This window comes from Triticum aestivum, chromosome 1B (assembly GCF_018294505.1).
Source record: "Triticum aestivum cultivar Chinese Spring chromosome 1B, IWGSC CS RefSeq v2.1, whole genome shotgun sequence".
Lineage (NCBI taxonomy): Eukaryota > Viridiplantae > Streptophyta > Magnoliopsida > Poales > Poaceae > Triticum > Triticum aestivum.
The window spans coordinates 51297478-51320822 of record NC_057795.1 but is presented as its reverse complement, the minus strand read 5'-3'; the positions used below and the strand labels follow the sequence as shown (position 1 = coordinate 51320822).

General features: G+C 49.6%; 2 protein-coding genes across 2 annotated transcripts; both read right to left on the bottom strand.

Annotated features, from left to right (window-relative positions):
* Nucleotides 1-3459: 3459 nt before the first annotated feature.
* On the bottom strand, nucleotides 3460-6124 carry LOC123086205 (histidine-containing phosphotransfer protein 2-like). Its single transcript, XM_044507921.1, has 6 exons — nucleotides 6000-6124; nucleotides 5715-5851; nucleotides 5544-5612; nucleotides 4558-4626; nucleotides 4134-4206; nucleotides 3460-3716 (listed from the first exon to the last, which is right to left on the bottom strand). Exons 1-6 carry the CDS (start codon nucleotides 6057-6059, stop codon nucleotides 3681-3683), a joined length of 444 nt encoding a protein of 147 aa, XP_044363856.1. The 5' UTR covers nucleotides 6060-6124; the 3' UTR covers nucleotides 3460-3680.
* Nucleotides 6125-8484: 2360 nt separating this feature from the next.
* Nucleotides 8485-15439, bottom strand: LOC123086212 (histidine-containing phosphotransfer protein 2-like). Its single transcript, XM_044507929.1, has 5 exons — nucleotides 15380-15439; nucleotides 10093-10242; nucleotides 9978-10042; nucleotides 8920-8989; nucleotides 8485-8547 (listed from the first exon to the last, which is right to left on the bottom strand). The coding sequence occupies exons 1-5, from the start codon at nucleotides 15437-15439 to the stop codon at nucleotides 8485-8487; spliced, it is 408 nt and encodes a 135-aa protein (XP_044363864.1).
* Between the last annotated feature and the right edge of the window lie 7906 nt (nucleotides 15440-23345).

The window sequence follows — 23345 nt, the reverse complement described above, 5'->3', positions numbered from 1 at the left end:
TATTGTGTACGTGTATATTTGTGTGTAGGGCCCACCTCCTGTTTCCTTTGTATAGTTGAGGTTGTGGCCCACCTCTGTACTTATATATACGTGCCTGGTGCACCGATCAAATCAATACATCGAGATTGCACAGCCCATAACTTGCCCTTCTACACGAACCACCCATAGTAAAGTGGTGCACAGCTGCATCAGGAAACATACCAGCCCATGCCATGTTCCCCACAGCTCTATCCAGTCTCTCTCTGATTCTCCCCCTCTTCCAAGTGAATTTGTTGCCAATATAACCAAGGTCTTCTAGCGAACAACCAGTCAAACAATCCCTAAACGCGGACATATATGATAAGGGTCTCGCATTACCTCCCTCTTTCTCTGATAAATACAAATTCTCATTTAAATCCCCTATCACAACCCAAGGCAGATTACCCTTGGCATGTAGATCACGGAAACGTTTCCATGTACGATGCTTATGTCTCCAAACCGGCTCACCATACATACCCGTTAACCTCCAGTCTATACTAGGATCCGCTCCTTTGACCACAACATCAATAAAGTTGTCGTGATAATAATTCAGCTGCATATTAACATTGTTCTTGCACATCATGATCAAACCTCCACTCCTTCCATCGCTTGGTGAAACAAACTTACTATCGAAACCAAGCTTCACATGCAATCTTTCCTCGCTCGAATCATTCAAGTGAGTCTCCGAGAGGAAAAGAACATCAGGACTATGCTGCCGTAGTAATTCCGACAGCAACCGAATTGCCGAGGGCGTCCCCAAACCTCGGCAATTCCAGCTTAAGATTTTCATTGGTCCCGGCGGTCGTCCTCTCGGGCCGCCACCGATCCAGACAGATCATCTTCCATCTCAACTGTACCATCATCTCTTCTGTGACGTTTTTTCTCTTGGATCTTCAGAGGTGAGCTAGCATCAGTACTAGTAGTAGCCCTGGACTCAAAAGAACCCACTAAATCTGAAACCTTCTCTCCTCCCATAAGGAGCAACTGCCCACCAGGGGCCTTCTCATTTGAAACTGCCAATCTCTTCCTAGCCATTCTCTCTGATGTTTCTCCTAAATTCTCACTGTTTTTTTCCTTTGGCACATATACAACGCCATTCCCCACTTTAGTATTGGGGACTTCTCTATCAGCATCCCCAGCTTGATGTTCTCCTCTGTTAACTCGGCCCACTCCAGTACCATTATGTGCGCTCCTTCCACGCATAGAACTTGCACCAGGGGTGGCCACAAATTCACGGCGTGGTTGGAACCAGAACTCCTCTTGTGGCACCATCATAAAATCCCCATACTGGAACTTCAAAGGATCGTGCAAACCATCTCCACACTGCTCTGCGATATGACCAATTGTCCCGCATTGAGCACAGAAACGGGGCATTTTTTCATAAAACACTCGAAATTTCTGGGCAGGTTTCCTTGCCTCCACATTCCCTGAGACAAACCGCAGCAAAGGCTTCTCAATCTTGATTTTTATTCTCACTCTGACGAATTTCCCATACTCAACACCATTAAATCCTAGTTCAACCTCCAAGACCTCTCCCATCTTTGATGCTAGCATCTTCGCTACAGGCTTATTCCGAAGTAAATCTGGGAGACCCATAATTCTGATCCAAACACGAAGAGAGTCCAGTTGGAGACTCTCAGTATTTGTTAGGCCATTGTATTCCTCTATTATCACTGCTTGGTTTCGAAACAGCCAAGGACCTCCATGCATCGCTGTATTCCAATCTCCAAAGCACTGAAACTCAGCCGTGAACGTGTAATCATCAAGCGGCTTGAACTTCACTTCCTTTGCACACACCCAGGCTACCTGCATAGCTGTGTAGAAAGCAGTATGGCTAAACGGGGTCTTGACGCAAACCCTAAGAATCAGCGCCCATCTCGTCTCCCGAGCTGGGGCACCGATCAAACCCGACAAATCCACAGCGTCGTCTTCCTCCTCCGTAATCTCCAGTCTGTTCAAGAGATCATCCAAATTCCTGACTGGATCGGGTGCCCTTGCTTCCCCTGACGCCTCTGTTGCCGCCGATCCATTGATATTCGTTGCCCCCGCCGCCTGCGAGGTCATGCCTACCCCAAGCTCCAGTGGCCAGATGCCACCCGCTAGGAGACCTTGCCGGTGAAGGAGATGGCTAGAGGCCCTCTTCCTAGGTCGGCCACGGTGATTCCAGAGGAGTCGCCGCCGGATAAGAAAACCCTAGAGGTCTAGGGGGGAAAACTGTTCATTTTGCCTTGCCCTTGCTAATTCCGATGGATAGCACAACCAGCGATGGCCTTTTCTGCCTATTGGATCTGTTGCCTCGTCTTCACGTGATACACAAGGACTCGGTCCTCTTTTTTTCTAAAACAAATCTTTCGTGCACACACGCAGGACGCAGCGGCTGCCACCTTGCCTGCAGCTCCGAACCTGGACCACATCCCAGCCCTGCGGCCACGCTGCCTGAAGCAGAAGCACCTAAGCCGGCCTGTTGCCAGCCCATCCTAGCGCGCCCTAGAAGCCTGCTGGTCGCATGTTACGTCGTCACCGCTTCCATCGCTACCCCGAGCAAAACATCTTCGCCGCAAGTCGAAAGTTTCCGTTGCCACGCGTCACAAACTCGACTGCTTCCATCAATTTTTTTCGCTCCTCCTCTAGATCAACAATCCAGCAACCTCCAATCAACCTAGCTCATGATATCATTGGTTAGAATAAATCCGAGGCATACCGTCGATCATCCGAGGACCAAACAATCACACAAGCACGACACCGAGATTTGTTAACGAGGTTCACCGATATGGCTACATGCCCGGGGCCTGACTACGGGCGCTCCTCTCCGTGACACCGTCACAATACCGCACACCGGCCACCCGGGCGCCGGCACACGCCGCCGGCTCCCCCTTGAGCGCTTGTGCTATTATGCTGGCATAGGTTACATCGTGTGTCTACCCCCGCTATATATGAGAGGCGTAGGATACAAGTGTCCTACTAGGACACGACTCCACATCCTATGTAAACATGATACAACTACAAGTCCAACTGTAACCTATCTTGTACACTATATTCGACACAACTCTAACACCCAGAAACGTTATTTAGGCTGCCACACTGATCTCCAATTTGGTGATCTCCTGGATATTGTCCCATGATTTCTTCTTTGTTTCACCCTTCCTCTGCTTCTTTCTCCAGCTTTTGCCTCCGCCTCCACACTTATAGCAAGCCACATTGAAGATTCCAGACCGCAAAGAAATGTTTAATATGTCCAAATATTGTGACTCCCTCTTCTAGCTATACCAGCTAGTACCGGGATTTCTGAGCACTTATTTACCCTTTCTCAAAACGGAGGCACCAACATCTCTCACGATGAGAGAGAGAGAGAGAGGGGGGGAGGGAGGGAGGGAGAGAGAGAGAGAGAGAGAGGAGAGAGAGAGACTTACAACAGACTAAGTCACCAACAACCAACCAACATCCAGACAGAAACATGTATAGAGTTGACACATCCACACACATGATAACAAGTTTCTTTCATTGGGCTGCTAGACTGGACTTCCGACACTAGAATCTGCTAATATCAGAACACACCCTCGAGAGCCAAACACCCAATGAAAACTGACCACATCTTCGGTGATACATACACCCCATCATGCGAGAGATCGCATGGAGCTATGCCATTTTCCCCTCACTTACTCCTACTTAGGACCACATGCCGCAAGATGCTGCTCCAGCTGCAACAAAAGAAGAAGAAGACGTCAATGATTAAGACATGTTTGTGACGCACAATGATGCTCAATTCACATGCTTTCAAAAATTAGTCATGATGCAAGGTGGTTGGTATCATATTCTGGTCATTGGCGATACTTAACTTACGGTGGGAAACAAAGAAACTCCACTGCATAGAGCTATCCCGTACATCTACCGACATGTGATGATGAAATTAAGAACAAAATTCAATGGCCAAATTGGACTTTCAGAGACCTGGAACTAAAGTGCTCTAGGAACAAAACAGCACCTCTCTACATAAATTTCAATCGACAACAAAGAATACAATTAATGTAAAATAATTTATCCTCAACCAATCAATGTATTATGATACTAGTGAGAACTTGGTAGTAAAAATACAGCATAGGGACATAAGGGACTACCTCCATTATGATCTTGAACATGCTGCGCAAATCGTAGAACTGAAACCTGACACAACCTAGTGCCGTGAGGTACCTGGAATAATGCAAATGTACCAGTGTCAAAATCTGGAGAGATTAACTGAACTGAGCTGAAATGGTTAAGAAATTGTAAACCTCTGTTTGAAAAAAAAAAACTCTAGCCATCTCAGACTAAAGTCATGCTGTAAACATAAGTCTAGAGCTCACAAGTTACAAGGGAATTATAAAAGAGGCATATTCATGTAATGAACCAAGTCCTAACCATCAAGTGGTTGTTGATGAAATTACCAAGCATCTTAGTTCTTGACGATATCAACTGACAGGTTTACATATAAAATAATGTATACAATAAAGAGTGTGAAGAACAATTATTTTGCAATGATATAATAAGGTACTGACTACTGACCCTTCTTTGTTTTTTGCCTCAGGACTGAAGTGTTGCACGCAGCAGAGGTTCAATCTCTTAGCACCAACACTGATATATGTCAAAAAGAGCAAGATCAGGAAATTAGAAATTTATCATATTTATTAAACGCCACTGCAGCATGTTGATACACATAAGCATACTTGTGATACCGTAAAAATATTCTCAAGGAGTCGTTTCCTATCACGGTTGTCAACACAATAAATGGTTTGATAAACCAGAAAAATAAGGTTTTACATGCGATAGAGCATAAAGTACCGAGTACTAGAGATATGTACATAACAACAAAGTTCCACTTGCTGAGACATAACTTTGTTATGATGGTCGATGGCTCCCTTACGCGAAACACAAGTAAATTCGGCTATTCTAGTTATGGCCATACGGCAGCACAAACGACACGAGCCACATGGTCATGACGTACACACCCTGCGCCAACCTATCAAAATCTCAAAATATATAGAAACGACATTGATGCAGTGGAGAACCTGAAAAGGACATTGGCGCATATAATTATTATAAGAAATGCTTGTCATTCACAACCAAGAGCATCACGTTGGTAGGAAAGCGGACAATTTTGTTACTGAAAACACAACCAGACTTAGCTCTTCTTCTACTTATGTGCATACGACAACCGCAAACGATGCGGCATGTCTGAATAGAAACAAGGACACACCAGAAAAAACTACCATTAGCGGAATAGAATATCATTAATAGTAGGAACCCTCGCGAGACAACAAAGGATTCCTCGCAGAGCCGTAACATCGCGGTTGGCATCAATACCTGTACTTTGGTTACACGAAACAAAACTAAAGTCGGCACTTCAACTTATGGCTGCATGACAGGGCAAACAGCATGAACGGCATATATACCCCTGACAAGGGAAGCACATCTGAATCGCACATGATGCAGCGAAGAAATAAACACAGTTAAGACTGGGGGGTGGGGGATAGAGAGGAAAGGGCTTCCGCCTGCTGCAGGCCAGCTTGAGCTGCTGCACGAGGCCGTCCACCTTGTCGAAGTCCACCTCGGGCTCGTTCCTACATGCGAATCTCAGAGCATAGAACAGACAAGATAAGTCTGTATCCGAACGAAACGAGAATAACGAGAGCAGAGGGGAGAGAGGGGGCGGGGATACGGACATCAGGCCGATGAGGTCGTTGATGATCCTCTCGGCGTTGTTGAGGAAGCGGTTCATGACCTCAACGACGTAGGCCGGAGTTACGCGGCCCTGCTCGCGCATCCTCTGCAGCTGCAAGAAAGCATCGTCCACCAGACCCTAGATCCATCACCCATGTACGCCAAGGCAAATGTCATATCAGCCAGCCAGCCGGGCAAAACCGGTCCAAGACGGCGATGCTCAGCAATTCCAGCCGACGAGTAGGGGTGTAGATGGGACGTTGATGGGAGGGGAGAGGGGGCCTCACCGTGTTGAACATGGTGGCGATGAGTACGTTGATCTGGGCCCTTATCGCGGCGGCCGCCATGGCTTGCAGGTCCTGAAGGCACGGCGCGCTGGGGAAATGGGAGCTCCGGCGGCGGCAGAGTGGACTAGGAGTTGAGGGTGGATGGAACTGGATCCCGTATGTATATAGCTCCATCACGAGGTCTCTCGTGGAGGTGTTTTGGCAGCGACCGCTGGCTTTAGTGTACTGCCCCGTCGTGACGCCATTGATAGAATGGAAACGGCGTGCGTGCATGCATGCAGATGGAGACGACGACAACGGCAGCTTGCTAGCGCCGTCCCGTAAAGAATACATTTGTGTGTGGAGTACTCTTCTGTGTGGCCTGGAGTGCCTGTTTTTTTGCGGGAAACCGGTAGGAGCACTTCCTTTCCGTATTAGACGGAAAGGAGTGCCCCATGCATAGTCCATCCACCAGCTCGTCAACGCACCCATGAAATTAGAACCAACGTATGTAAAAATGGTCATATAATCAAGGTCCACATATTTAAAAATATTTTTCTGTAACTTCATAGAAATAATGGTCACATTCTCTAAGAAAGTGTTCAACCATTTATAAAAATGTTCATGCAATTTAAAAACTGATCGGTCAATTTAAAATATCTTCATAGAATAAAAACAGAAGTTCACATTGAAAAACATGTTCATGTACTTTTTTGAGTATACTTGTATTTCTAAAAAATGCTGATGCATTTTAAAAAAGTGTTTCAGCACTTTAATTTTTTTCATGCAATTAAAACATTTCACATGTTAAAAAATCTGCATATAACTATAAAATTTATTTTTATATTTATTTAAAAATTCAGTAATTTATAAAATAAAAAACTCCACATATATTTTTAGAAAAATCCAGCAGTTTCTTAAAATATCAAGGAAGAACATTTCTTTTTTCTTAAAACATATGATTTTCATCGTGTCTACGAACCCACCTGCAGCACCAAACACTGTGAGAAGAGACACTTTTCACGGCGAGGCCTGAGGTGATCGCCGTCAACAAGCGAGCTTCACATTAGTCGCTGGCTAGCCACAAGGAGGCCTTTGCGCGAAGAAAACTTTTACTCGGCCGCCTCCAGGTCGAGTAAATTAAGAATTCAGATAGGCAGAGGAGTAAAATCGGTTTAGGAGATTGGCTAGGTGCCGGTTGTAGGTGTAAACCCCGAATGTTACTCCTCTATATAATTTCAGGGAATTTGCTAGAGTTGCTCATGCATGGAGCTACCGGTTGTGTCTCCACGTGTCCATAGAAGCGAGCGCCGGTTTCTGGTCGACTCGTAGCGCGCAACAAGATTGCCGTATGGGCTCTGCTATGCCCTTGGTTGGGTGTTATACCTTGCTCATAGCCCATCAACTACAAGCAACATGGAGACACGGTCCGGCCCATGGTAATGCCACTCCTGAAATGGGCTGGGCCATCAATTATGGAACGAACAACTTAGTCCCTGAGTTTCACTCAACGCTCATTAAATTGGTCGGACCGTCCATTCTAAGGAGCACCGGCTATGTGATCATCGGATGCCACCCCGCCGATCATCCCCTCTATTTTGCCCCTCCTATGGCATGTCCATGGTGCCGTAGTGCTCGTAGCAGGCCACACTAAAGATTTCAACCCAAATGAGATGTTTACCATATCCACATATGATGGTTTTCTGCACTATCTGTACACCAGCCAACAACAAGGCTTGCTTAGAGAGAGACATCACAACATACAAAAAAAGAAAGTCATGAATTATCAACCAACAAGGTATAGGGTTTACACATGGCCTGCGGGCAGGTAGCACCCCATCCACGACACACAAGTTTATGGACTTGACAAACGTACATCGACACATCACAACAAGTTTCATTCATAGGGTTTCACGCACACCCTCTAGTTCTAGACACCGTTTGAACACTGCCACATCTTCAGAGATACATACACCCCATAATGCAAGGGATCACATAGGGCCATGCTCTTTCCCCTTCACTTGCCGCTACTTAGGAGGCCGCGATCTGCTCCTCTAGCTGGACCCAAAGATGAATAATTGGTCAATGATGAAAACAATTACCTTCCCAAAAATTATTACGGCAATTTTATTGCACAAAATGGTGCTAAAGTCACATGTTTTCACTAATCAGCCATGTTACAAATCGGTCGGTTTCTTATTTGGGTATTTGGCGAAGCTTAATTTAAGCAAGGAAACAAACCAGTTCCAATACTTTTTTAGAGTACCCCATACATCCATCCAATGAGATCACAAAATTATGACATAAATATCTAACGGGTAAATGAGACTTTTTGATACCTCAAACTAAGCGCTCCAAAACTAAACGTCAAGAGAATGATTAATTTAAGGTTGTTCTTTTCCCCCAATCTTAAACAATATATGTACAATCTGTGGATTATCCAACTAGTGAGAAGTTAGTATCAATATCCAACATTAGACACATAAGGTGCTACTTGCATCATGATCTACAACTCATTGCGCACAATACTGAGCTCAGTCCTAACAACAGTCAATGACAAGAGGCACTTGAAACAATGAAAACATACCACATTGTCAAATTCTGAAGAGGTTAACATAACTGAGTTGAAATCATTCGAAAATTATAACCTCTATTTTGAAAATGAAAAAGCTCTAGCCATATCAGATTTTAGTTGCACTATAAACCTAAGTCTAGAGCCGACAAATTACAAGAGAATTATCAAAGATTAGCATATTCAGATAATCAACCAACTAATATCAACAACACAAAGCAGGTTAATTCTTAATAATGTTAGATTGGTATGAGCTGAAAATAAGGACGCAGAAGACAACATGAGCTGGCAGGTTTACATAGAGACAGAAAAACAGTGTTGCGAATAATTATTGTGTAACATATCTAATAAGGTATTGAGTTCTGACCATTGTTCGTATTTTATGGCATTGAAATGGCGGAAGTGCCTGCAGGCGAGGTTCACTTGTTTTGCGCCAACACTGAAACATGCAAAAAAAATGTGGATCAGGAAATTAGAAAATTATCAAACTTATCATAATCTGACATGTCAACTCAATAATATTCTCAAGGAGCCATTCCCTATCACGATTGTCAACTCAATAAAATGTTTGATGATCCCAGAAAAAACACCATTTCTGTTACGTGCAAGAGCAGATCTGTATGCAGTACCATAAATATTTATAAAACGACAATGTTTCCCTTGTTGGACCATAACATTGTCATGAATACCGACAATTCTAATTTTGGGTCTTATAGTTTTGGCTATACGACAGCCGAATGACTCCCATGACATACACACCACGCGTGCGACATGAATAGAAACAACATCATTCCAGTGGAGACACCAAAAAATGGTCATTGGCATTACGTAGAATAGCGGATCATTAATAACAACCATTCTCGTGAAACAGAATTTTTTTTAGTATTCAACCTATGGAATAATTACATTGCCTGAACAGCAGATTCAATGTTACAGGAAGCGTTCACAAAACGACAAAAGTTGCCCTCATCAAGCTATACCATTTCCATTAGTAGGAATAGCAACAATTCCATTACATGAGATATACAACTAAGGGACGGGCACCGCAAACGACACGAACCTCTTGTGGTCATGCCCCATGAGGTACACAACCTATGCCAACACACCCGGATAAAACAACATTGATGTGGTGGACAAACCAGAAAAACCAGAGTTAGTGATACGCATATCATTAATACCAGAAATGTTCGCAAAAACGACAACTTTATACTCATCAGGCCATTGACATTAGTAATTGGGATACCGGTAACTCCGTCACACGAAACACGACTAAACTTGATACTTCAAACTATTAGTTTTGAATAGAACCCTTTGCCCAGCACAAACAGATCTGAATCGCATGACATGGACGTCGTGGCCAAACAAACATACAGTTAAAAATTACAAGGTGGAAAAAAAGAGTTTATCAATCATCGTCAATTCATGACCTGGTGGTGCACTCTATGAGCTGCTCTAGCAGGGCTTCCACCTCGTTGAAGTGCACTGCGGGCTGCTGGCTGCGATTTTCAGAAAAAGACAAGATGAGTCAGTACTACCTGAGACTGAGAGCAGAGGGAGGGCGTGGGGCGGTACAGACATCAGGTCGCGGATGTCATCGAGGATCGGGTAGGTGTCGTTAATGATGAGGCGGGCGACCTCTGCGGCGGTGCCGTTCTCCCGCAGCTCCTGGAACGTGTCCTCGTCCACCACGCCCTGGATGGCAGCAAAGGCCAAAGCCCAAGTCAAATCAGGTCAGCCGGGCAGCCAAGCCAAAACCCACAACCGCACGACTAGAGGGGAGGAGAGGGGAGGGGTGGGGAGTGTTGAGGATATTATTTGTGCATGTATATTGTCTTTGTACATTAGGCACACCTCTCTAATTTGTTGTATAGATTGAGGTAGAGGCCCGACATTGTACTCATATATACCGTGCACATTGCACCGAATCAATACATCGTGCAATTCTCACATCCAATATGGTATCAGTTTTCTAGGTTCCCTAACCCTAGCTTCCGCTGCCGCCGCCGTCGCCGCCACCCTGCCAACGCATCCTCCTCCTCTCCTAATCCGCTCGCCGCTAGGACGCCCGCTTCCACCCCCGCCCGCCACAGCCGATCGCCAAGTTGATTGGCCCAGCTGATCGCCCCGGCCGCTAGCGATCCCGCCCCGCGATCCACTCAGCCCCGCGAGCCACTCGCCCGCTAGCCGCTAGTGACTACTACCAGTCGGCCGTCTCGTCTCCTGCCTTGTCTCGTCTGCTGCCTGTCCCGTCAACCGCTGCGTACAATCTGTCCAGCCGCCGCCTGTCCCGTCTGCTGTTGCCGCCGCACCACCCGACGCCGCCATGTCGTCCGTAACCTCCTCTGCGTCCACCAGCTCCAACCCGTTCACCGATGCCAATCCTCCTGACGTCAACGACATCCGCAAGCTCAACATCTTCGAGCGCGTGCCGGTTCGTCTCTCCCAGACGGACTCCTACCACACGTGGAAGACGTATTTCTCCCTCGTGTTCCGGGAGTATCATCTAATGGATCACGTGGACGGCACCGTTGACTCCAGCCTCATCCCCGAGTTTCACGACTGGTCCACCATCGACATCACGATCATCCGCTGGTTTTTCCTTACCAACACGCCCGACCTCTTCGACGGTCGTGACGGACGGTGATGATGTCTGCGCCGTGTGGACCAAGCTGAACGGGCTCTTCACCGACAACAAGCTCTAGCGTTGCGTTTTTCTGCAGCAAGAGTTCTTGGGGTGTCATCAAAACAACACCTCCATCGACGACTATTGTCGCCACCTTAAGACTCTCGCTGACGAGCTTATCGGCGCAAAGGTCGATGATGACCTCCTCGTCAGCACGCTCACCGCTGGGCTCAACGAGGACTTCGGCAACACCGCGGGGAACCTCAGCCTCATCCCCAACCCGTCCTTCGCCAAGTTCGTTGCATACCTCCGCTTGGAGGAGAAGCGGATGAAGCAGGTGAAGGCGCGCGCCATCCACACCGCCCTCGCCGCTGGCACCACCCGCGGCGGGCCTCCGGCGCCTCCCACTGCCCCGGCACCCCAGCAGCGCCATCCGGCGCCCTTCCCGGCGCCCCAGCAGCCGGGGCTACTTCCCCTGCCGTACGGCCCGCCCTCACCCCCCGCCCCTCCCGCTGAAAAGCGCCCGGGGGGGAGGGGGCGTGGTGGCCGCTGTGGCGGTCAGCAGCAACAGTTTCAGGCGCCGCCGCAGCTCTAGGTGCCGCCCCCATGGGCCTCCGGCTACAACCCCTCGACCGGTGTCGTCCATGCATACACCATGCCGGTTCCATGGGCTCCTGCACCGATGCTTCCCGTGCCGCGCCCACCGGCGCACCAGGCGTACTACGCGGCTCCGCAGCCGTACGAAGGATACCCACCGCCGCAGCTAAGCGGCGCCTACGGTCCCCCTGCGGCCCCGCCGCCGCCCTCGCCGGCACCTTGGGATCTGGCGCTTCTCGCCGCGCTGCACGCTGCGCCTACGCCGGACAACTACACTGAAGGCGGTGATTGGTACATGGACACCGGTGCTACGGCTCACATGTTTGCTCATCCTGGTAATCTTACCTCCTTCACTGTTGTCACCACCGACCGCCGCATCATTGTCGGCGACGGTTCCACACTACCTATCACACATGTCGGGCACACTTCTTTTCCTTCTACTTCTATGCCTATTACTTTGTCTAACATTCTTGTGTCACCTCATTTTATTAAGAACCTTGTTTCCGTTCGTTGTGCAACTCGTGAAAATCCTGTTACTGTTGAATTTGACGAGCTTGGTTTTTGTGTCAAGGACGCTCGAACAAGGATGGTACTTCACCGATGTGACAGCCTCGGCGAGCTCTATCCGGTGCATCCGCCGTCCACCTCCACCATCGCACCGGTTGCTCTCTCCGCCAGCGTCGATCTCTGACACGCTCGTTTAGGTCATCCTAACCCCGTCACACTTCGTCATATTCTTAGGAGTTTCAGTTTCAGTTGTAATAAGATAGAGGATCACACCTGTCATGCCTGTCGTGTCGGCAAACATGTTCACCTTCCGTTTAATAACTCCACCACCATAGCTTCTTTTCCTTTTCAGTTGATTCATAGCGATGTGTGGACCTCTCCGGTTCCTAGTAATTCGGGCTATTTATATTATCTGGTTATTCTTGATGATTATTCTCACTATGTGTGGACGTTTCCTTTACGACGAAAGTCGGATGCACTCTCCACTTTGTCGGCCTTTTACTCCTATGTTAGCACGCAGTTTGGGCGTCCTATCCTTGCTCTTCAGACTGACAATGGAAAAGAGTTCGACAATCTTGCTTTCCGCACTTTTTGTCGCACCACGGCATAGTTTTTCGTCTCACATGCATGTATACTTCACAGCAGAATGGTCGAGACGAACGCGTCCTTCGCACTCTGAACGACTGCGTTCACACACTCCTGTTCCACGCTAATGTGCCGCCTCATTTTTGGCCGGATGCACTCGCTACTGCTTCACTTCTCCTTAACCTTTGCCCTTGCCGCCCACGGTGGAGCTATGCACCTCACCATCTTCTCTTTGTTATGCCCCCATCTTATGATGACTTGCGTATTTTCGGGTGCCTTTGCTATCCTAGCACTGCGGACTCCGCTCCTCACAAACTCGCACCTCGTTCTGTCGCTTGCATCTTCATCGGCTACCCATCCAACTCCAAGGGATATCGGTGCTACGATCCCATCTCCCATCGTGTGTTCACTTGCCGGCACGTTTACTTTGATGAGCATGTGTTTCCATTTCAGCAGGTACCTCCGGTTGTTCCTCCCGTGACCGGTGAAGCGGGCTCCTCGACGCCACTCCCAAAGCGCTCACGCGCCTCTCTTGGCCCGCCCCTGGCTTTGAGGCGCGTCCCCCACATGTGGCGCCTCCTACAGCCGCGGCCTCCACGGCCCCCTTGGCGCCCGCGGCCCCAGCGGCCCCCTCGACGCCCCCGGCGCCCCCAGCCTCCCCGGCGCGCCCTGCGCCCCCGGCCCCCGCGCTTCCGGCACCTATGGCCGGTCCGGTCACCCGTGCTCGTACGGGCGTTTTTGGCCCGAGCTCGCGCTACGCCGCGGATGACTACGTCCATGCGGCGTCCACCTCTGAGCCGTCGCCGTTGCCATCCTCCGTCCGAGCCGCTCTTCGTGACCCGCTCTGGATGGCTGCGATGCAAGAGGAGTTTGACGCCATGTTGCGCAACCGAACGTGGCAGCTTGTTCCCCGTCCCCCGCACGCCAACGTGATTATCGGGAAGTGGATCTTCAAACACAAGCTCCTTCCCGATGGTACCCTTGATCGCTATAAAGCGCGCTGGGTCGTTCGTGGATTCCGACAGTGTGCTGATATCGACTTCACCGACACCTTCGCTCTGGTCTTCAAGCCCAGCACGATACGCACGGTTCTCCACCTTGCGGTCTTCCGTGCTTGGCCGGTGCACCAGATGGACGTCTCCAACGCCTTTCTTCATGGTCACCTCGAGGAATAGGTCTTCTGCCAGTGGCCCACCTCGTTGATCTGGCACTTCCCGACCACGTGTGCCTGCTTTCGCGGTTCTTGTATGGACTCAAGCAGGCTCCGCGCGCTTGGTACCAGCGCATCGCAGCGTTCCTTCATCAGCTTGGGTTCCGCTCCACTCGCTCGGACGCATCGCTCTTCGTTTATCACCAGGGCTCCGACACGGCCTACTTGCTGCTATATGTCGACGACATCATCTTGACGGCTTGCACAACTGGCCTTCTCAGTCAGCTCACGGCTTGTCTTCGTGCTGAGTTCGCCATCAAGGACTTGGGTCCTCTGCACTACTTCCTCGGTGTTGAGGTGGTGCGCCGTCCGGATGGCTTCTTTCTTCATCAGCGGAAGTACGCTCATGAGCTCCTGGAGCGCGCCAGCATGCTTAACTGCAAGCCTGCCGCCACGCCTGTTGATACGAAGGCCAAGCTCTCTGCCACGGATGGTTCCCCTGCTTCGGATGCAGCTTTCTATTGGTCTATTGTTGGTGCTCTCCAGTACCTAACTTTGACTCGCCCAGAGATCCAGTATGCAGTGCAGCAGGTGTGTCTTCATATGCATGCTCCTCGGGATGTTCACTGGGCCGCTGTCAAGCGGATTCTCCGCTACGTTTGTGGCACTATGGATCTTGGAGTCACGCTTCACGCCTCCGCCGACATCGCCCTCACAGCCTACTCCGATGCAGACTGGTTGGGCTGCCCTGACACACGTCGCTCCATCTCGGGCTATTGTGTCTACCTTGGACCCTCACTTATCTCATGGTCGTCCAAGCGGCAGCCTATGGTCTCACGCTCCAGTGCTGAGGCTGAGTATCGTGCGGTGGCCAACGCCGTCGCTAAGTGTTCCTGGCTTCGTCAGCTGCTTCAGGAGCTGTCTTGCCCTGTTGACCGTGCCACGGTGGTCTACTGCGATAACGTTTCGGCGGTCTACCCCTCTGCTAACCCAGTGCATCATCGACGGTCCAAGCACATTGAGTTGGATATTCATTTTGTTCCGAAACATGTGGCTCTTGGTCATATTCGTGTTTTACACGTCCCTACTTCCCACCAATTTGCATATATCATGACCAAGGGCTTGCCTACGGCGTCATTTGAGGAGTTCCGGTCCAGTCTTTGCGTCAGCCGCGCGGTGCCGCTTCGACTGGGGGGAGGGTTAGGATATTATTTGTGCATGTATTTTGTCTTTGTACATTAGACCCACCTCTCTAGTTTGTTGTATAGATTGAGGTAGAGGCCCGATATTATACTCATATATACCGTGCACATTCCACCGACTCAATACATCGTGCAATTCTCACATCCAATAGGGAGGAGACTCACCTCGGCGTACATGGCGGCGATGTGGGCATTGAGCTGGGCACTCAGAGCGGCTGCCGCCATGTCGAGGAGATCCGGGGGACTGAGCTGACACGAAGGGAAGGGAATTTGGCGGCGGTGGAGTGAATGAGGACAGCAGGAGGTTGTATAGCTGGGCACAAGAGGGTCTCTCACGTAGGAGTTTGGCAGCGAGAGGTGGATTAGCTGTACTACGTCGTCGGCCGGGGGCCATTGGTTAGCTTGCTTGGAGACGACGATGCGCCCGCATGGAGCCACCGGTTGTGTGTCCACGTGTCCACAGAAGCGAGCATCGGTTTCTGGTCGACACGAAACGGCCGTCCAACATGATTTCGGTATGGGCTCTGTCATGTCCTGGTTTGCGTTCTCTCTTCAAATGCACATCCCTACGAGTTAAACAACGACGACGCTCCCAAAATGGGCCGTTCCGTACATTACATTGCACAACGAACGAACAACTCAATCTCCTAGCTTTTTCACACTGTAAAACTTCCTTTATATTTATACCAAAGTTAGAGCATCTATAGCCGGACATAGCAAATCCAACCCCTCAAACGCCAGCAGACATGCCCGGACAAGTCCGCAGACAGTGGCTGGTGAGGCCTCAAATATTTAATTCTACAACCAGACGCCTCAAATTAGAAACCTCGAATATATATCATTACACCCAACATGAAACCTGATCTAAGCAAAGCTCCCCTGTGCCCATGTCCGGCGGCCGGCTGCGTCCCCAGGGTGTTGGTCCGGTCGCCCGCAAGGTAAAGTAGGGCATGTGACATGAGCTGGCTCACGAGACTCAAGGCGCCGCCATCTCCTATGTCCTACTCTTCCTCGTCGGAGCCAAGAACACGAACAGTGCCGGTGGACGGCAGATTGATGATGGATCCGTCCTGGGACAAGCCCGTCACATCCACCACGACACGGTAGCGGCGCCTGGACTGCTGGACCATACGGGGTGCCAGAGAATGCGACTCTGCTTTGCCGATGTCCACCGCCGCAAGGGCTGCCGCCGCCTTCCGCGCGAGCTGCTTCGCACGTCGGGCATGCCTCACCATGTTTGCGTCGGGCGACACCAATGGTGCATCCATGGTCTCGACGCGCCAATGAAGGGGTTACACGTCCACCACCGCATTGGGACGCTAGATGAATCGCACCGCCTCTGGTGAGATAGCGAGGGCACACCTAGCGCCGGATCCATGCGCCATTTTGGTGGACGCAATGGATTCCCGACAAAAGTAGTCAGAGCACTGCCTCGCACTGGCCTCCTTTCGGGAGCGGCGGAGCACAAGCCGGGCGGCCATCTCCTCTTCGGAGGTGTGTGGAATGAGCCGGGGTCGACGGATTTGGAGGTGAAGGACTCAGATCCGCTGCCCACCATGTTGGAGACAACCAGAGATCGTCAGACGGGAGATTGGGGGCCGATGTGAGTGCAGGGGAGTGTAGGAAAGTGGCTAGGGTTTGGTCCGGCATGCGGATGGCGAGGAATATATGAGTGTTCCTTGTGGCCAACTTGGGCTGGGTCCGACCTGGCGGACTCGCCTGGGCGCGCCTATATTGGCCCCCATATTTCGGCTGAATATGAGGGATGCCGGTCGGTCACGGCGTTTGAGGCGCCCGTCTGGGTTGAAGTTTCTTGACCGGGCCTTCCGCCTGGGTGTTTGAGGTGGGTTTGAGGTGTTCTGCTGTAGATGCTCTTACATCATTTGTTCTCAACAAGATAAATACATGAAAGTATCATCGTTATACACAATTTTTTATTTTGAGAATACATATTACAAGAGCTGTTATGATCTATGAGAGGGCATCGTCCATTTGCACCTCAGGGCTGCCAATTTGGCAAGCTCGTCGGAGACAGACTTACCTTCTCTCTGGAAGTTTTCATAGATAACACAAGCGAACTATTGTGACACGTGCAGGGAAAAGTTTGTCGCCGGTGCGCTGGCCGAAGATTGGGCCGGTCGCACTCGAGCCGTGTTGGGGCAAACAAACCCTCCTCGGCGACACACACCAAGCGGTCTCCCGGCACACAAACGCCGGACAGAACTACACGAAGAAGACACTTTAAATTTTTCACGGCGACGAATGCCACGGCGCACGAATGCCTGTCTCTTGACTTTATTTCTGACAACGACCCAAACACATACATGAAGATACACACGCACACACAGTTTTATCCATATAGGAGCTTTCCAGCCGACCAACCGCATACCACGGTCCTGACGGAGACCACATTTTCTTCATCTCTGGCTATCCAACTGAGGCACACACCTAAAAACAACATGCAGTCCACGGGACGCAACTGCAGGGGGTCGCTCGTGGGCGTGAGCGAACGCGAGGGAGTAAATCCGGCTTTTTTATAGCTGGGCAAGTTGGAGAGAATAATAGTTGCCTTAGATTGCCTCAGATACAAAGTACAACTTATACAAGGAAGAGGAGCACGCATGCCCTACAAAATAGGCACGCAGGCCTTGGCATGGTGCGATCCACAATTACAGGAGAGTTACAACAATAATCCCGTTACACATGATTTACAAATATCTAACACCCCCCCTCAGCCGGAACTCCGTTGGCAAGGACGTTGGGGCTGCTCCTGAAGTCATGAAAGACTGGCGACGGTAGTCCCTTGGTGAAGAGATCGGCAAACTGAGAAGAAGAGGGGACATGGAGGACCCGGACTTCGCCAAGTGCCACGCGATCTCTAACGAAGTGGAGGTCTATCTCAACATGTTTAGTGCGTTGATGCTGAACGGGATTAGAGGCAAGGTAAGAGGCACTGATGTTATCACAATAAACCACTGTGGCACGCCGAGGAGGATGTTTGAGCTCATGAAGAAGTTGATGTAACCAACAAGCCTCGGCCACACAATTAGCCACGCCACGGTACTCGGCTTCGGCGCTGGATCGAGAAACAGTGGGTTGCCTCTTGGAGGACCACGAAATGAGATTGGACCCAAGAAACACACAAAACCCTGAGGTCGAGCGGCACGTGTCCGGGCACTCGGCCCAGTCGGCGTCAGTGTAGGAAACAAGGTCATGCAAAGAGGAGCGATAGAACTGAAGGCCGTAGTGGGAGGTTCCTTGCAAGTATCGTAGTATCCTCTTAATGAGCTGCATGTGGGTGTCCCGCGGCTCATGCATGAACAAACATACCTGTTGGACAGCATAAGCAATGTCCGGAAGTGTGAGGGTAAGGTATTGAAGCGCGCCGGCAAGACTACGATAGTGAGTAGGGTTGGAAAGAACAGAGCCAGCGGTGGAAGATACTTTGGAGCTAGTATCAATGGGGGTGGACACCGGTTTGCAATTCAACATCTTTGCTCTCTCGAGAATCTCCAAGGCATACTGTTGTTGGCAAAGGAAAAGAATCTCCAAGGCATACTGTTGTCGGCCGGATCATAGCCATCTCACGTTCCTCATCCAGGAGATCAACTACGTCTTGGACTGCCTGTTCTGGTTCAGCTTCCGAGAAGAGTTCCACTCGAGGAGCGTTATGCAGCAAGTCATTCGGAAGCACAACCTCAGCACCATACACCATGAAGAAAGGGGTTTGGTCAGTCGACCGGTTCGGAGTCGCTCTTAGTCCCCATAGGACGGATGGGAACTAAGTCACCCAAGCTCCAGCAGCGTGCTTGAGGTCGCATCAATCGGGGTTTCAGCCATTGCAGGATTAAACCATTCACCCTTTCTGCTTTCCCATTCGACTGCGGGTGCGCAACAGACGCGTAGACGACTCGAGTGCCTTGCGAAGCACAAAACGCCTTGAACTCATCAGAATCAAAGTTGGAGCCGTTATCTATGATGATGCTGTGAGGGACTCCATATCTGAATATCAATTCCCTGATGAAACTGACGGCAGTGCTTGAGTCAAGGTTTTAGATAGGCTTAGCTTCGATCCATTTGGTGAACTTGTCGGCTGCTACGAGCAAATGAGTGAAACCACTTCTACCGGTCTTGAAGGGTCCGGCCATATCTAACCCCCAGACTGCAAATGGCCAGACGAGTGAAATAGTCTTCGAGGCAGACGTGGCCTTGTGGGACATGTTGGAGTAGAACTAGTAACATGCGCACTTGTCAACTATATCCTTTGCCATCTCATTTGCACGAGGCCAAAAGAATCCCGCTCGGTATGCTTTGGCCACGATGGTCCGAGAGGACGCATGGTGACCACAGGTCCCTGAGTGGATATCGTTTAAGATCATTCGGCCTTCTTCTAGGGTGATTCAACGTTGAGCCACTCCTGTTACACTTTCTCTGTAAACTGCCATTTTATCACGGTGAAAGCCTTTGATAGACGGACGATCTGGCGGGCCTCATCCTCATCTTCTAGGAGTTCTTTCCTGAGCAGGTACGCAATATATGGCACCGTCCATTTGGGCGTCATCACTAAGACTTCCATGATCAAGTCGACCACAGCTGGGATTTTGATTTCAGTCGGATTTGTTGAACTTACCGGTTGCGGGGGCTCTTCCTTGAAGGGATCTTCCTCAAGTGAAGGGGTGTGGAGATGCTCCAAAAACACAATACTGGGGATAGGCTTCCGAGTGGAACCTATCTTCGCCAGCTCATCAGCAGCTTGATTCTTGATTCGGGGTATGTGGTGGAGCTCTAACCCCTCAAACTTCTTTTCTAGCTTCCTCACTGCATTGCAATAACCGGTCATCATTGGAATACTGATATCCCATTCCTTCATCACCTGATTGACCACCAAGTCTGAGTCGCGGTATAACATCAGGCGCCGGACACCGAGTGAAATGGCCATACACAACCCATACAAAAGTGCCTCATATTCAGCTTCATTGTTAGAAGAATCAAAGTGAATCTGGAGGACATAGTTGAGCTTGTCGCCTCTTGGGGATACCAAAACCACTCCTGCACCGTATCCATTCAACGTCTTGGAGCCATCAAAGAACATAGTCCAATGCTCCGAGTGAACCTGAGTCGGTTGCTCCTGTTCAGTCCACTCTGCGAGGAATTGCTATTGCCTGGGACTTGATGGCCTTCTTTGCCTCAAACTTGATATCTAACAGAAGGAGTTAAATCACCCACTTTGCCACTCGACCAGTTGCGTCTCTATTGTTCAGAATTTCAGATAGTGGGGCATCACAGACTACTGAAACTGAGTGATCCGAGAAGTAGTGTGCCACTTTCTTCATGGTCAGATAAATTCCATAAACGAGCTTCTGATAGTGTAGGTATCTCTGCTTGGATGGAGTTAAGACTTCAGAAATAATATAATGGGCGTTGAACTTTGAAGCCCTTGCCTTCTTCTTCCCGCTCGACCGTGAGCACTGTGCTGACAACTTGTCCAGTGGCTTCTATGTAAAGCAGTAAAGGCTCCTTGCTGACTGGAAAGGTAAGCACCGGCTGGGTGGAAAGCAGGGCTTTGAACTCTTCAAACATTGCTTTAGCTTCGTCATTCCACTCGAACTTGTCAGACTTCTTCATCAATCGGTAAAGAGGCAATGCCTTTTCACCGAGGCGTGAAATGAATCGAGTCAATGCAGCCAAACAACCAGTAAGCTTCTCAACATCATGTACACGCACATGGCGTTTCATTCGGATGATTGTGCCAATCTTCTCTGGGTTTGCGTCGATCCCCCGTTCAGAAACGAGAAAACCAAGTAACTTTCCGATTGGGACTCTGAATGTGCACTTTGATGGATTGAGCTTGATATCATATCTTCTTAAGTTGGCAAAGGTTTCAGCGAGGTCGGACAGTAGGTCAGAACCTTTGCGTGACTTGACCACTATGTCATCCATGTATGCTTCCACATTCTGACTGATTTGAGTGAGCAGGCACTTCTGAATCATGCGCATGAATGTGGCACCAGGATTCTTGAGGCCAAAGGGCATAGTGACATAGCAAAATCATCTGAATGGAGTGATGAAAGCAGTTTTTATCTTGTTGGGTCCATACAGACGGATCTGATGGTACCCGAAATACGCATCCAAAAAGGACATGCACTCACATCCCGAAGTTGACTCGACTATCTGGTCGATGCGGGGCAAAGGGAAGTGATCTTTCGGGCAGGCCCGATTGATGTGCTTGAAATCAATACACATTCGAAGTGACTTATCTTTCTTGGGGACCATGACGACATTGGCGAGCCACTCGGAATGGTATATCTCGCGAATGAACTCAGCTGCGAGAAGCCGAGCCACCTCTTCGCAATCGCCTTCCTCTTCTCCGTGGCGGACCGACGAAGATGCTCTTTAACGGGTTTTTCCTTCGGGTCGACTCGCAAACAGTGCTCAGCCAGTCCCCTGGATACACCTGGCATGTTTGATGGTTTCCATGCGAAGATGTCCCAGTTCTCATGGAGGAACTGGACGAGCGCTTCTTCCTATTTGCTGTCGAGTGTTGTTGAAATATGGGTCGGAGCATCACTGGGGTCGGTCGGGTGAATGTGAACTGGTTTTGTTTCGTCAGCTGACTAAAATGCAGACTCAGAGGCAGTCTTTTTGGCACGCAACAAATCACTCGGATATGCATTCTTCTGGTACTCTTGAAACTCCACTGCTGCCATCTGTTCATCGGCAATCTTACAACCTTTCTGGAGGCACTCTTCTGCTCTTTGTCGATTCTCTGTGATTGTGATCACGGATTTGGGGCCGGGCATTTTCAACTTGAGGTACACATAACAAGGTCGAGCCATGAAACAGGCATATGCAGGCCAGCCCAGAATGGCATGGTATGCACTTTTGAAATCAACTACCTCAAAGGTCATCCTTTCCTTACGATAATTCTTCTCATCGCCGAAAACCACATCAAGAGTGATCTGACCGAGTGAATCGGCTTTTTTTCCTGGGATGACTCCGTGGAATCGCATGTTACTCTCACTGAGCTTGGACATCGGGATGCCCATCCCTTTGAGGGCCTTTGCGTACAGGATATTCAGACCACTTCCACCATCCATCAAGACCATGGTCAGTCAAGTGCCCCCAACGACTGGGTCGACCACCAACGCTTGCCGCCCAAGGGTGGCAACGTGCGCTGGATGGTCGGACTGGTCGAATGTGATGGGGTTTTTTGACAACTGCAAATATGTCGTCGTTGCCGGAGCAACCATGTTTACTTCTCTGTTGATCTCTTTTAGTCGACTCTTGCTCTCGACTTCAGCAAAATTCACTAAAGTGGCATTAACATTGGGGTAACCATCCTCCTCCTCTTTGTCTTCTTCCTTATCAGACTCTTTTTCCTTCTTAGTAGGCTGACCTTTCGCACGGAAACTCTGAATCAAGAGTCGACACTGTCGAGTGGTATGTTTGGGAAGGATCAAGTTACCCTCCTCATCCTTTTTGGTGTGAATGTGACACGGTAAATCAAGCACATCATTTCCTACTCTATCTTTCACTTTCTTGGGGGTCTAAGGTCCTTTAGGCTTCCCCTTGAACTTCCCCTGATTTAAGACTGCTGCCTCAGCAGGACCTGCAGCTTCGGCTTTACGTTTCTGCTTCCAACTGGAGTTCCGTCCTCCGGTGTCTTGGGGGACTGACTTGTGCTTGCCTCTCCGGAGTCGGTCTTCTTCTTCACCGTTAGCGTACTTAGTGGCAATCTCCATCAACCGAGCCAAAGACATGTCTCTGGTCTGACCGAACTTTAGATTGAGTTCTATGTAGAGAACACCTTCTTTAAAGGCACAAACTGCTTGGTGATCCGATACATTCTCTACTGTGTGGTGAAGAGTGATCCATCTCTGGATATAATCTCTCAAAGTCTCATTTCGTTTCTACACACAATGCTGCAACTCCGACAAACCAGCAGGTCTCTTGCAGGTGCCCTCAAACGTTTTGGTGAACACTCGGGCTAACTCATCCCAACTGAAAATTCTTCCAGGAGCCAACTGATTCAGCCAAGCCCTGGCCGAAACTTCAAGCATCAAAGGGAGGTGTTTCATGGCCACTTCATCGCTGTCGCCACCAATATGCACAGCCACTCGGTAGTCCTCCA

Coding starts and splice junctions, on each gene's coding strand:
- LOC123086205 (XM_044507921.1), bottom strand. CDS start 6,059: ATGGCGGCCGCCGCGATAAGGGCCCAGATCAACGTACTCATCGCCACC. Junction 4,627..5,543: donor CTCAAGCTGGCCTGCAGCAG/GCGGAAGCCCTT, acceptor GACATATATCAG/TGTTGGTGCTAAGAGATTGA. Junction 4,207..4,557: donor GAGGCAAAAAACAAAGAAGG/GTCAGTAGTCAG, acceptor GCATTATTCCAG/GTACCTCACGGCACTAGGTT.
- LOC123086212 (XM_044507929.1), bottom strand. CDS start 15,439: ATGGCGGCAGCCGCTCTGAGTGCCCAGCTCAATGCCCACATCGCCGCC. Junction 8,990..9,977: donor CTCATAGAGTGCACCACCAG/GTCATGAATTGA, acceptor TGCATGTTTCAG/TGTTGGCGCAAAACAAGTGA. Junction 8,548..8,919: donor ATGCCATAAAATACGAACAA/TGGTCAGAACTC, acceptor TTTCATTGTTTC/AAGTGCCTCTTGTCATTGAC.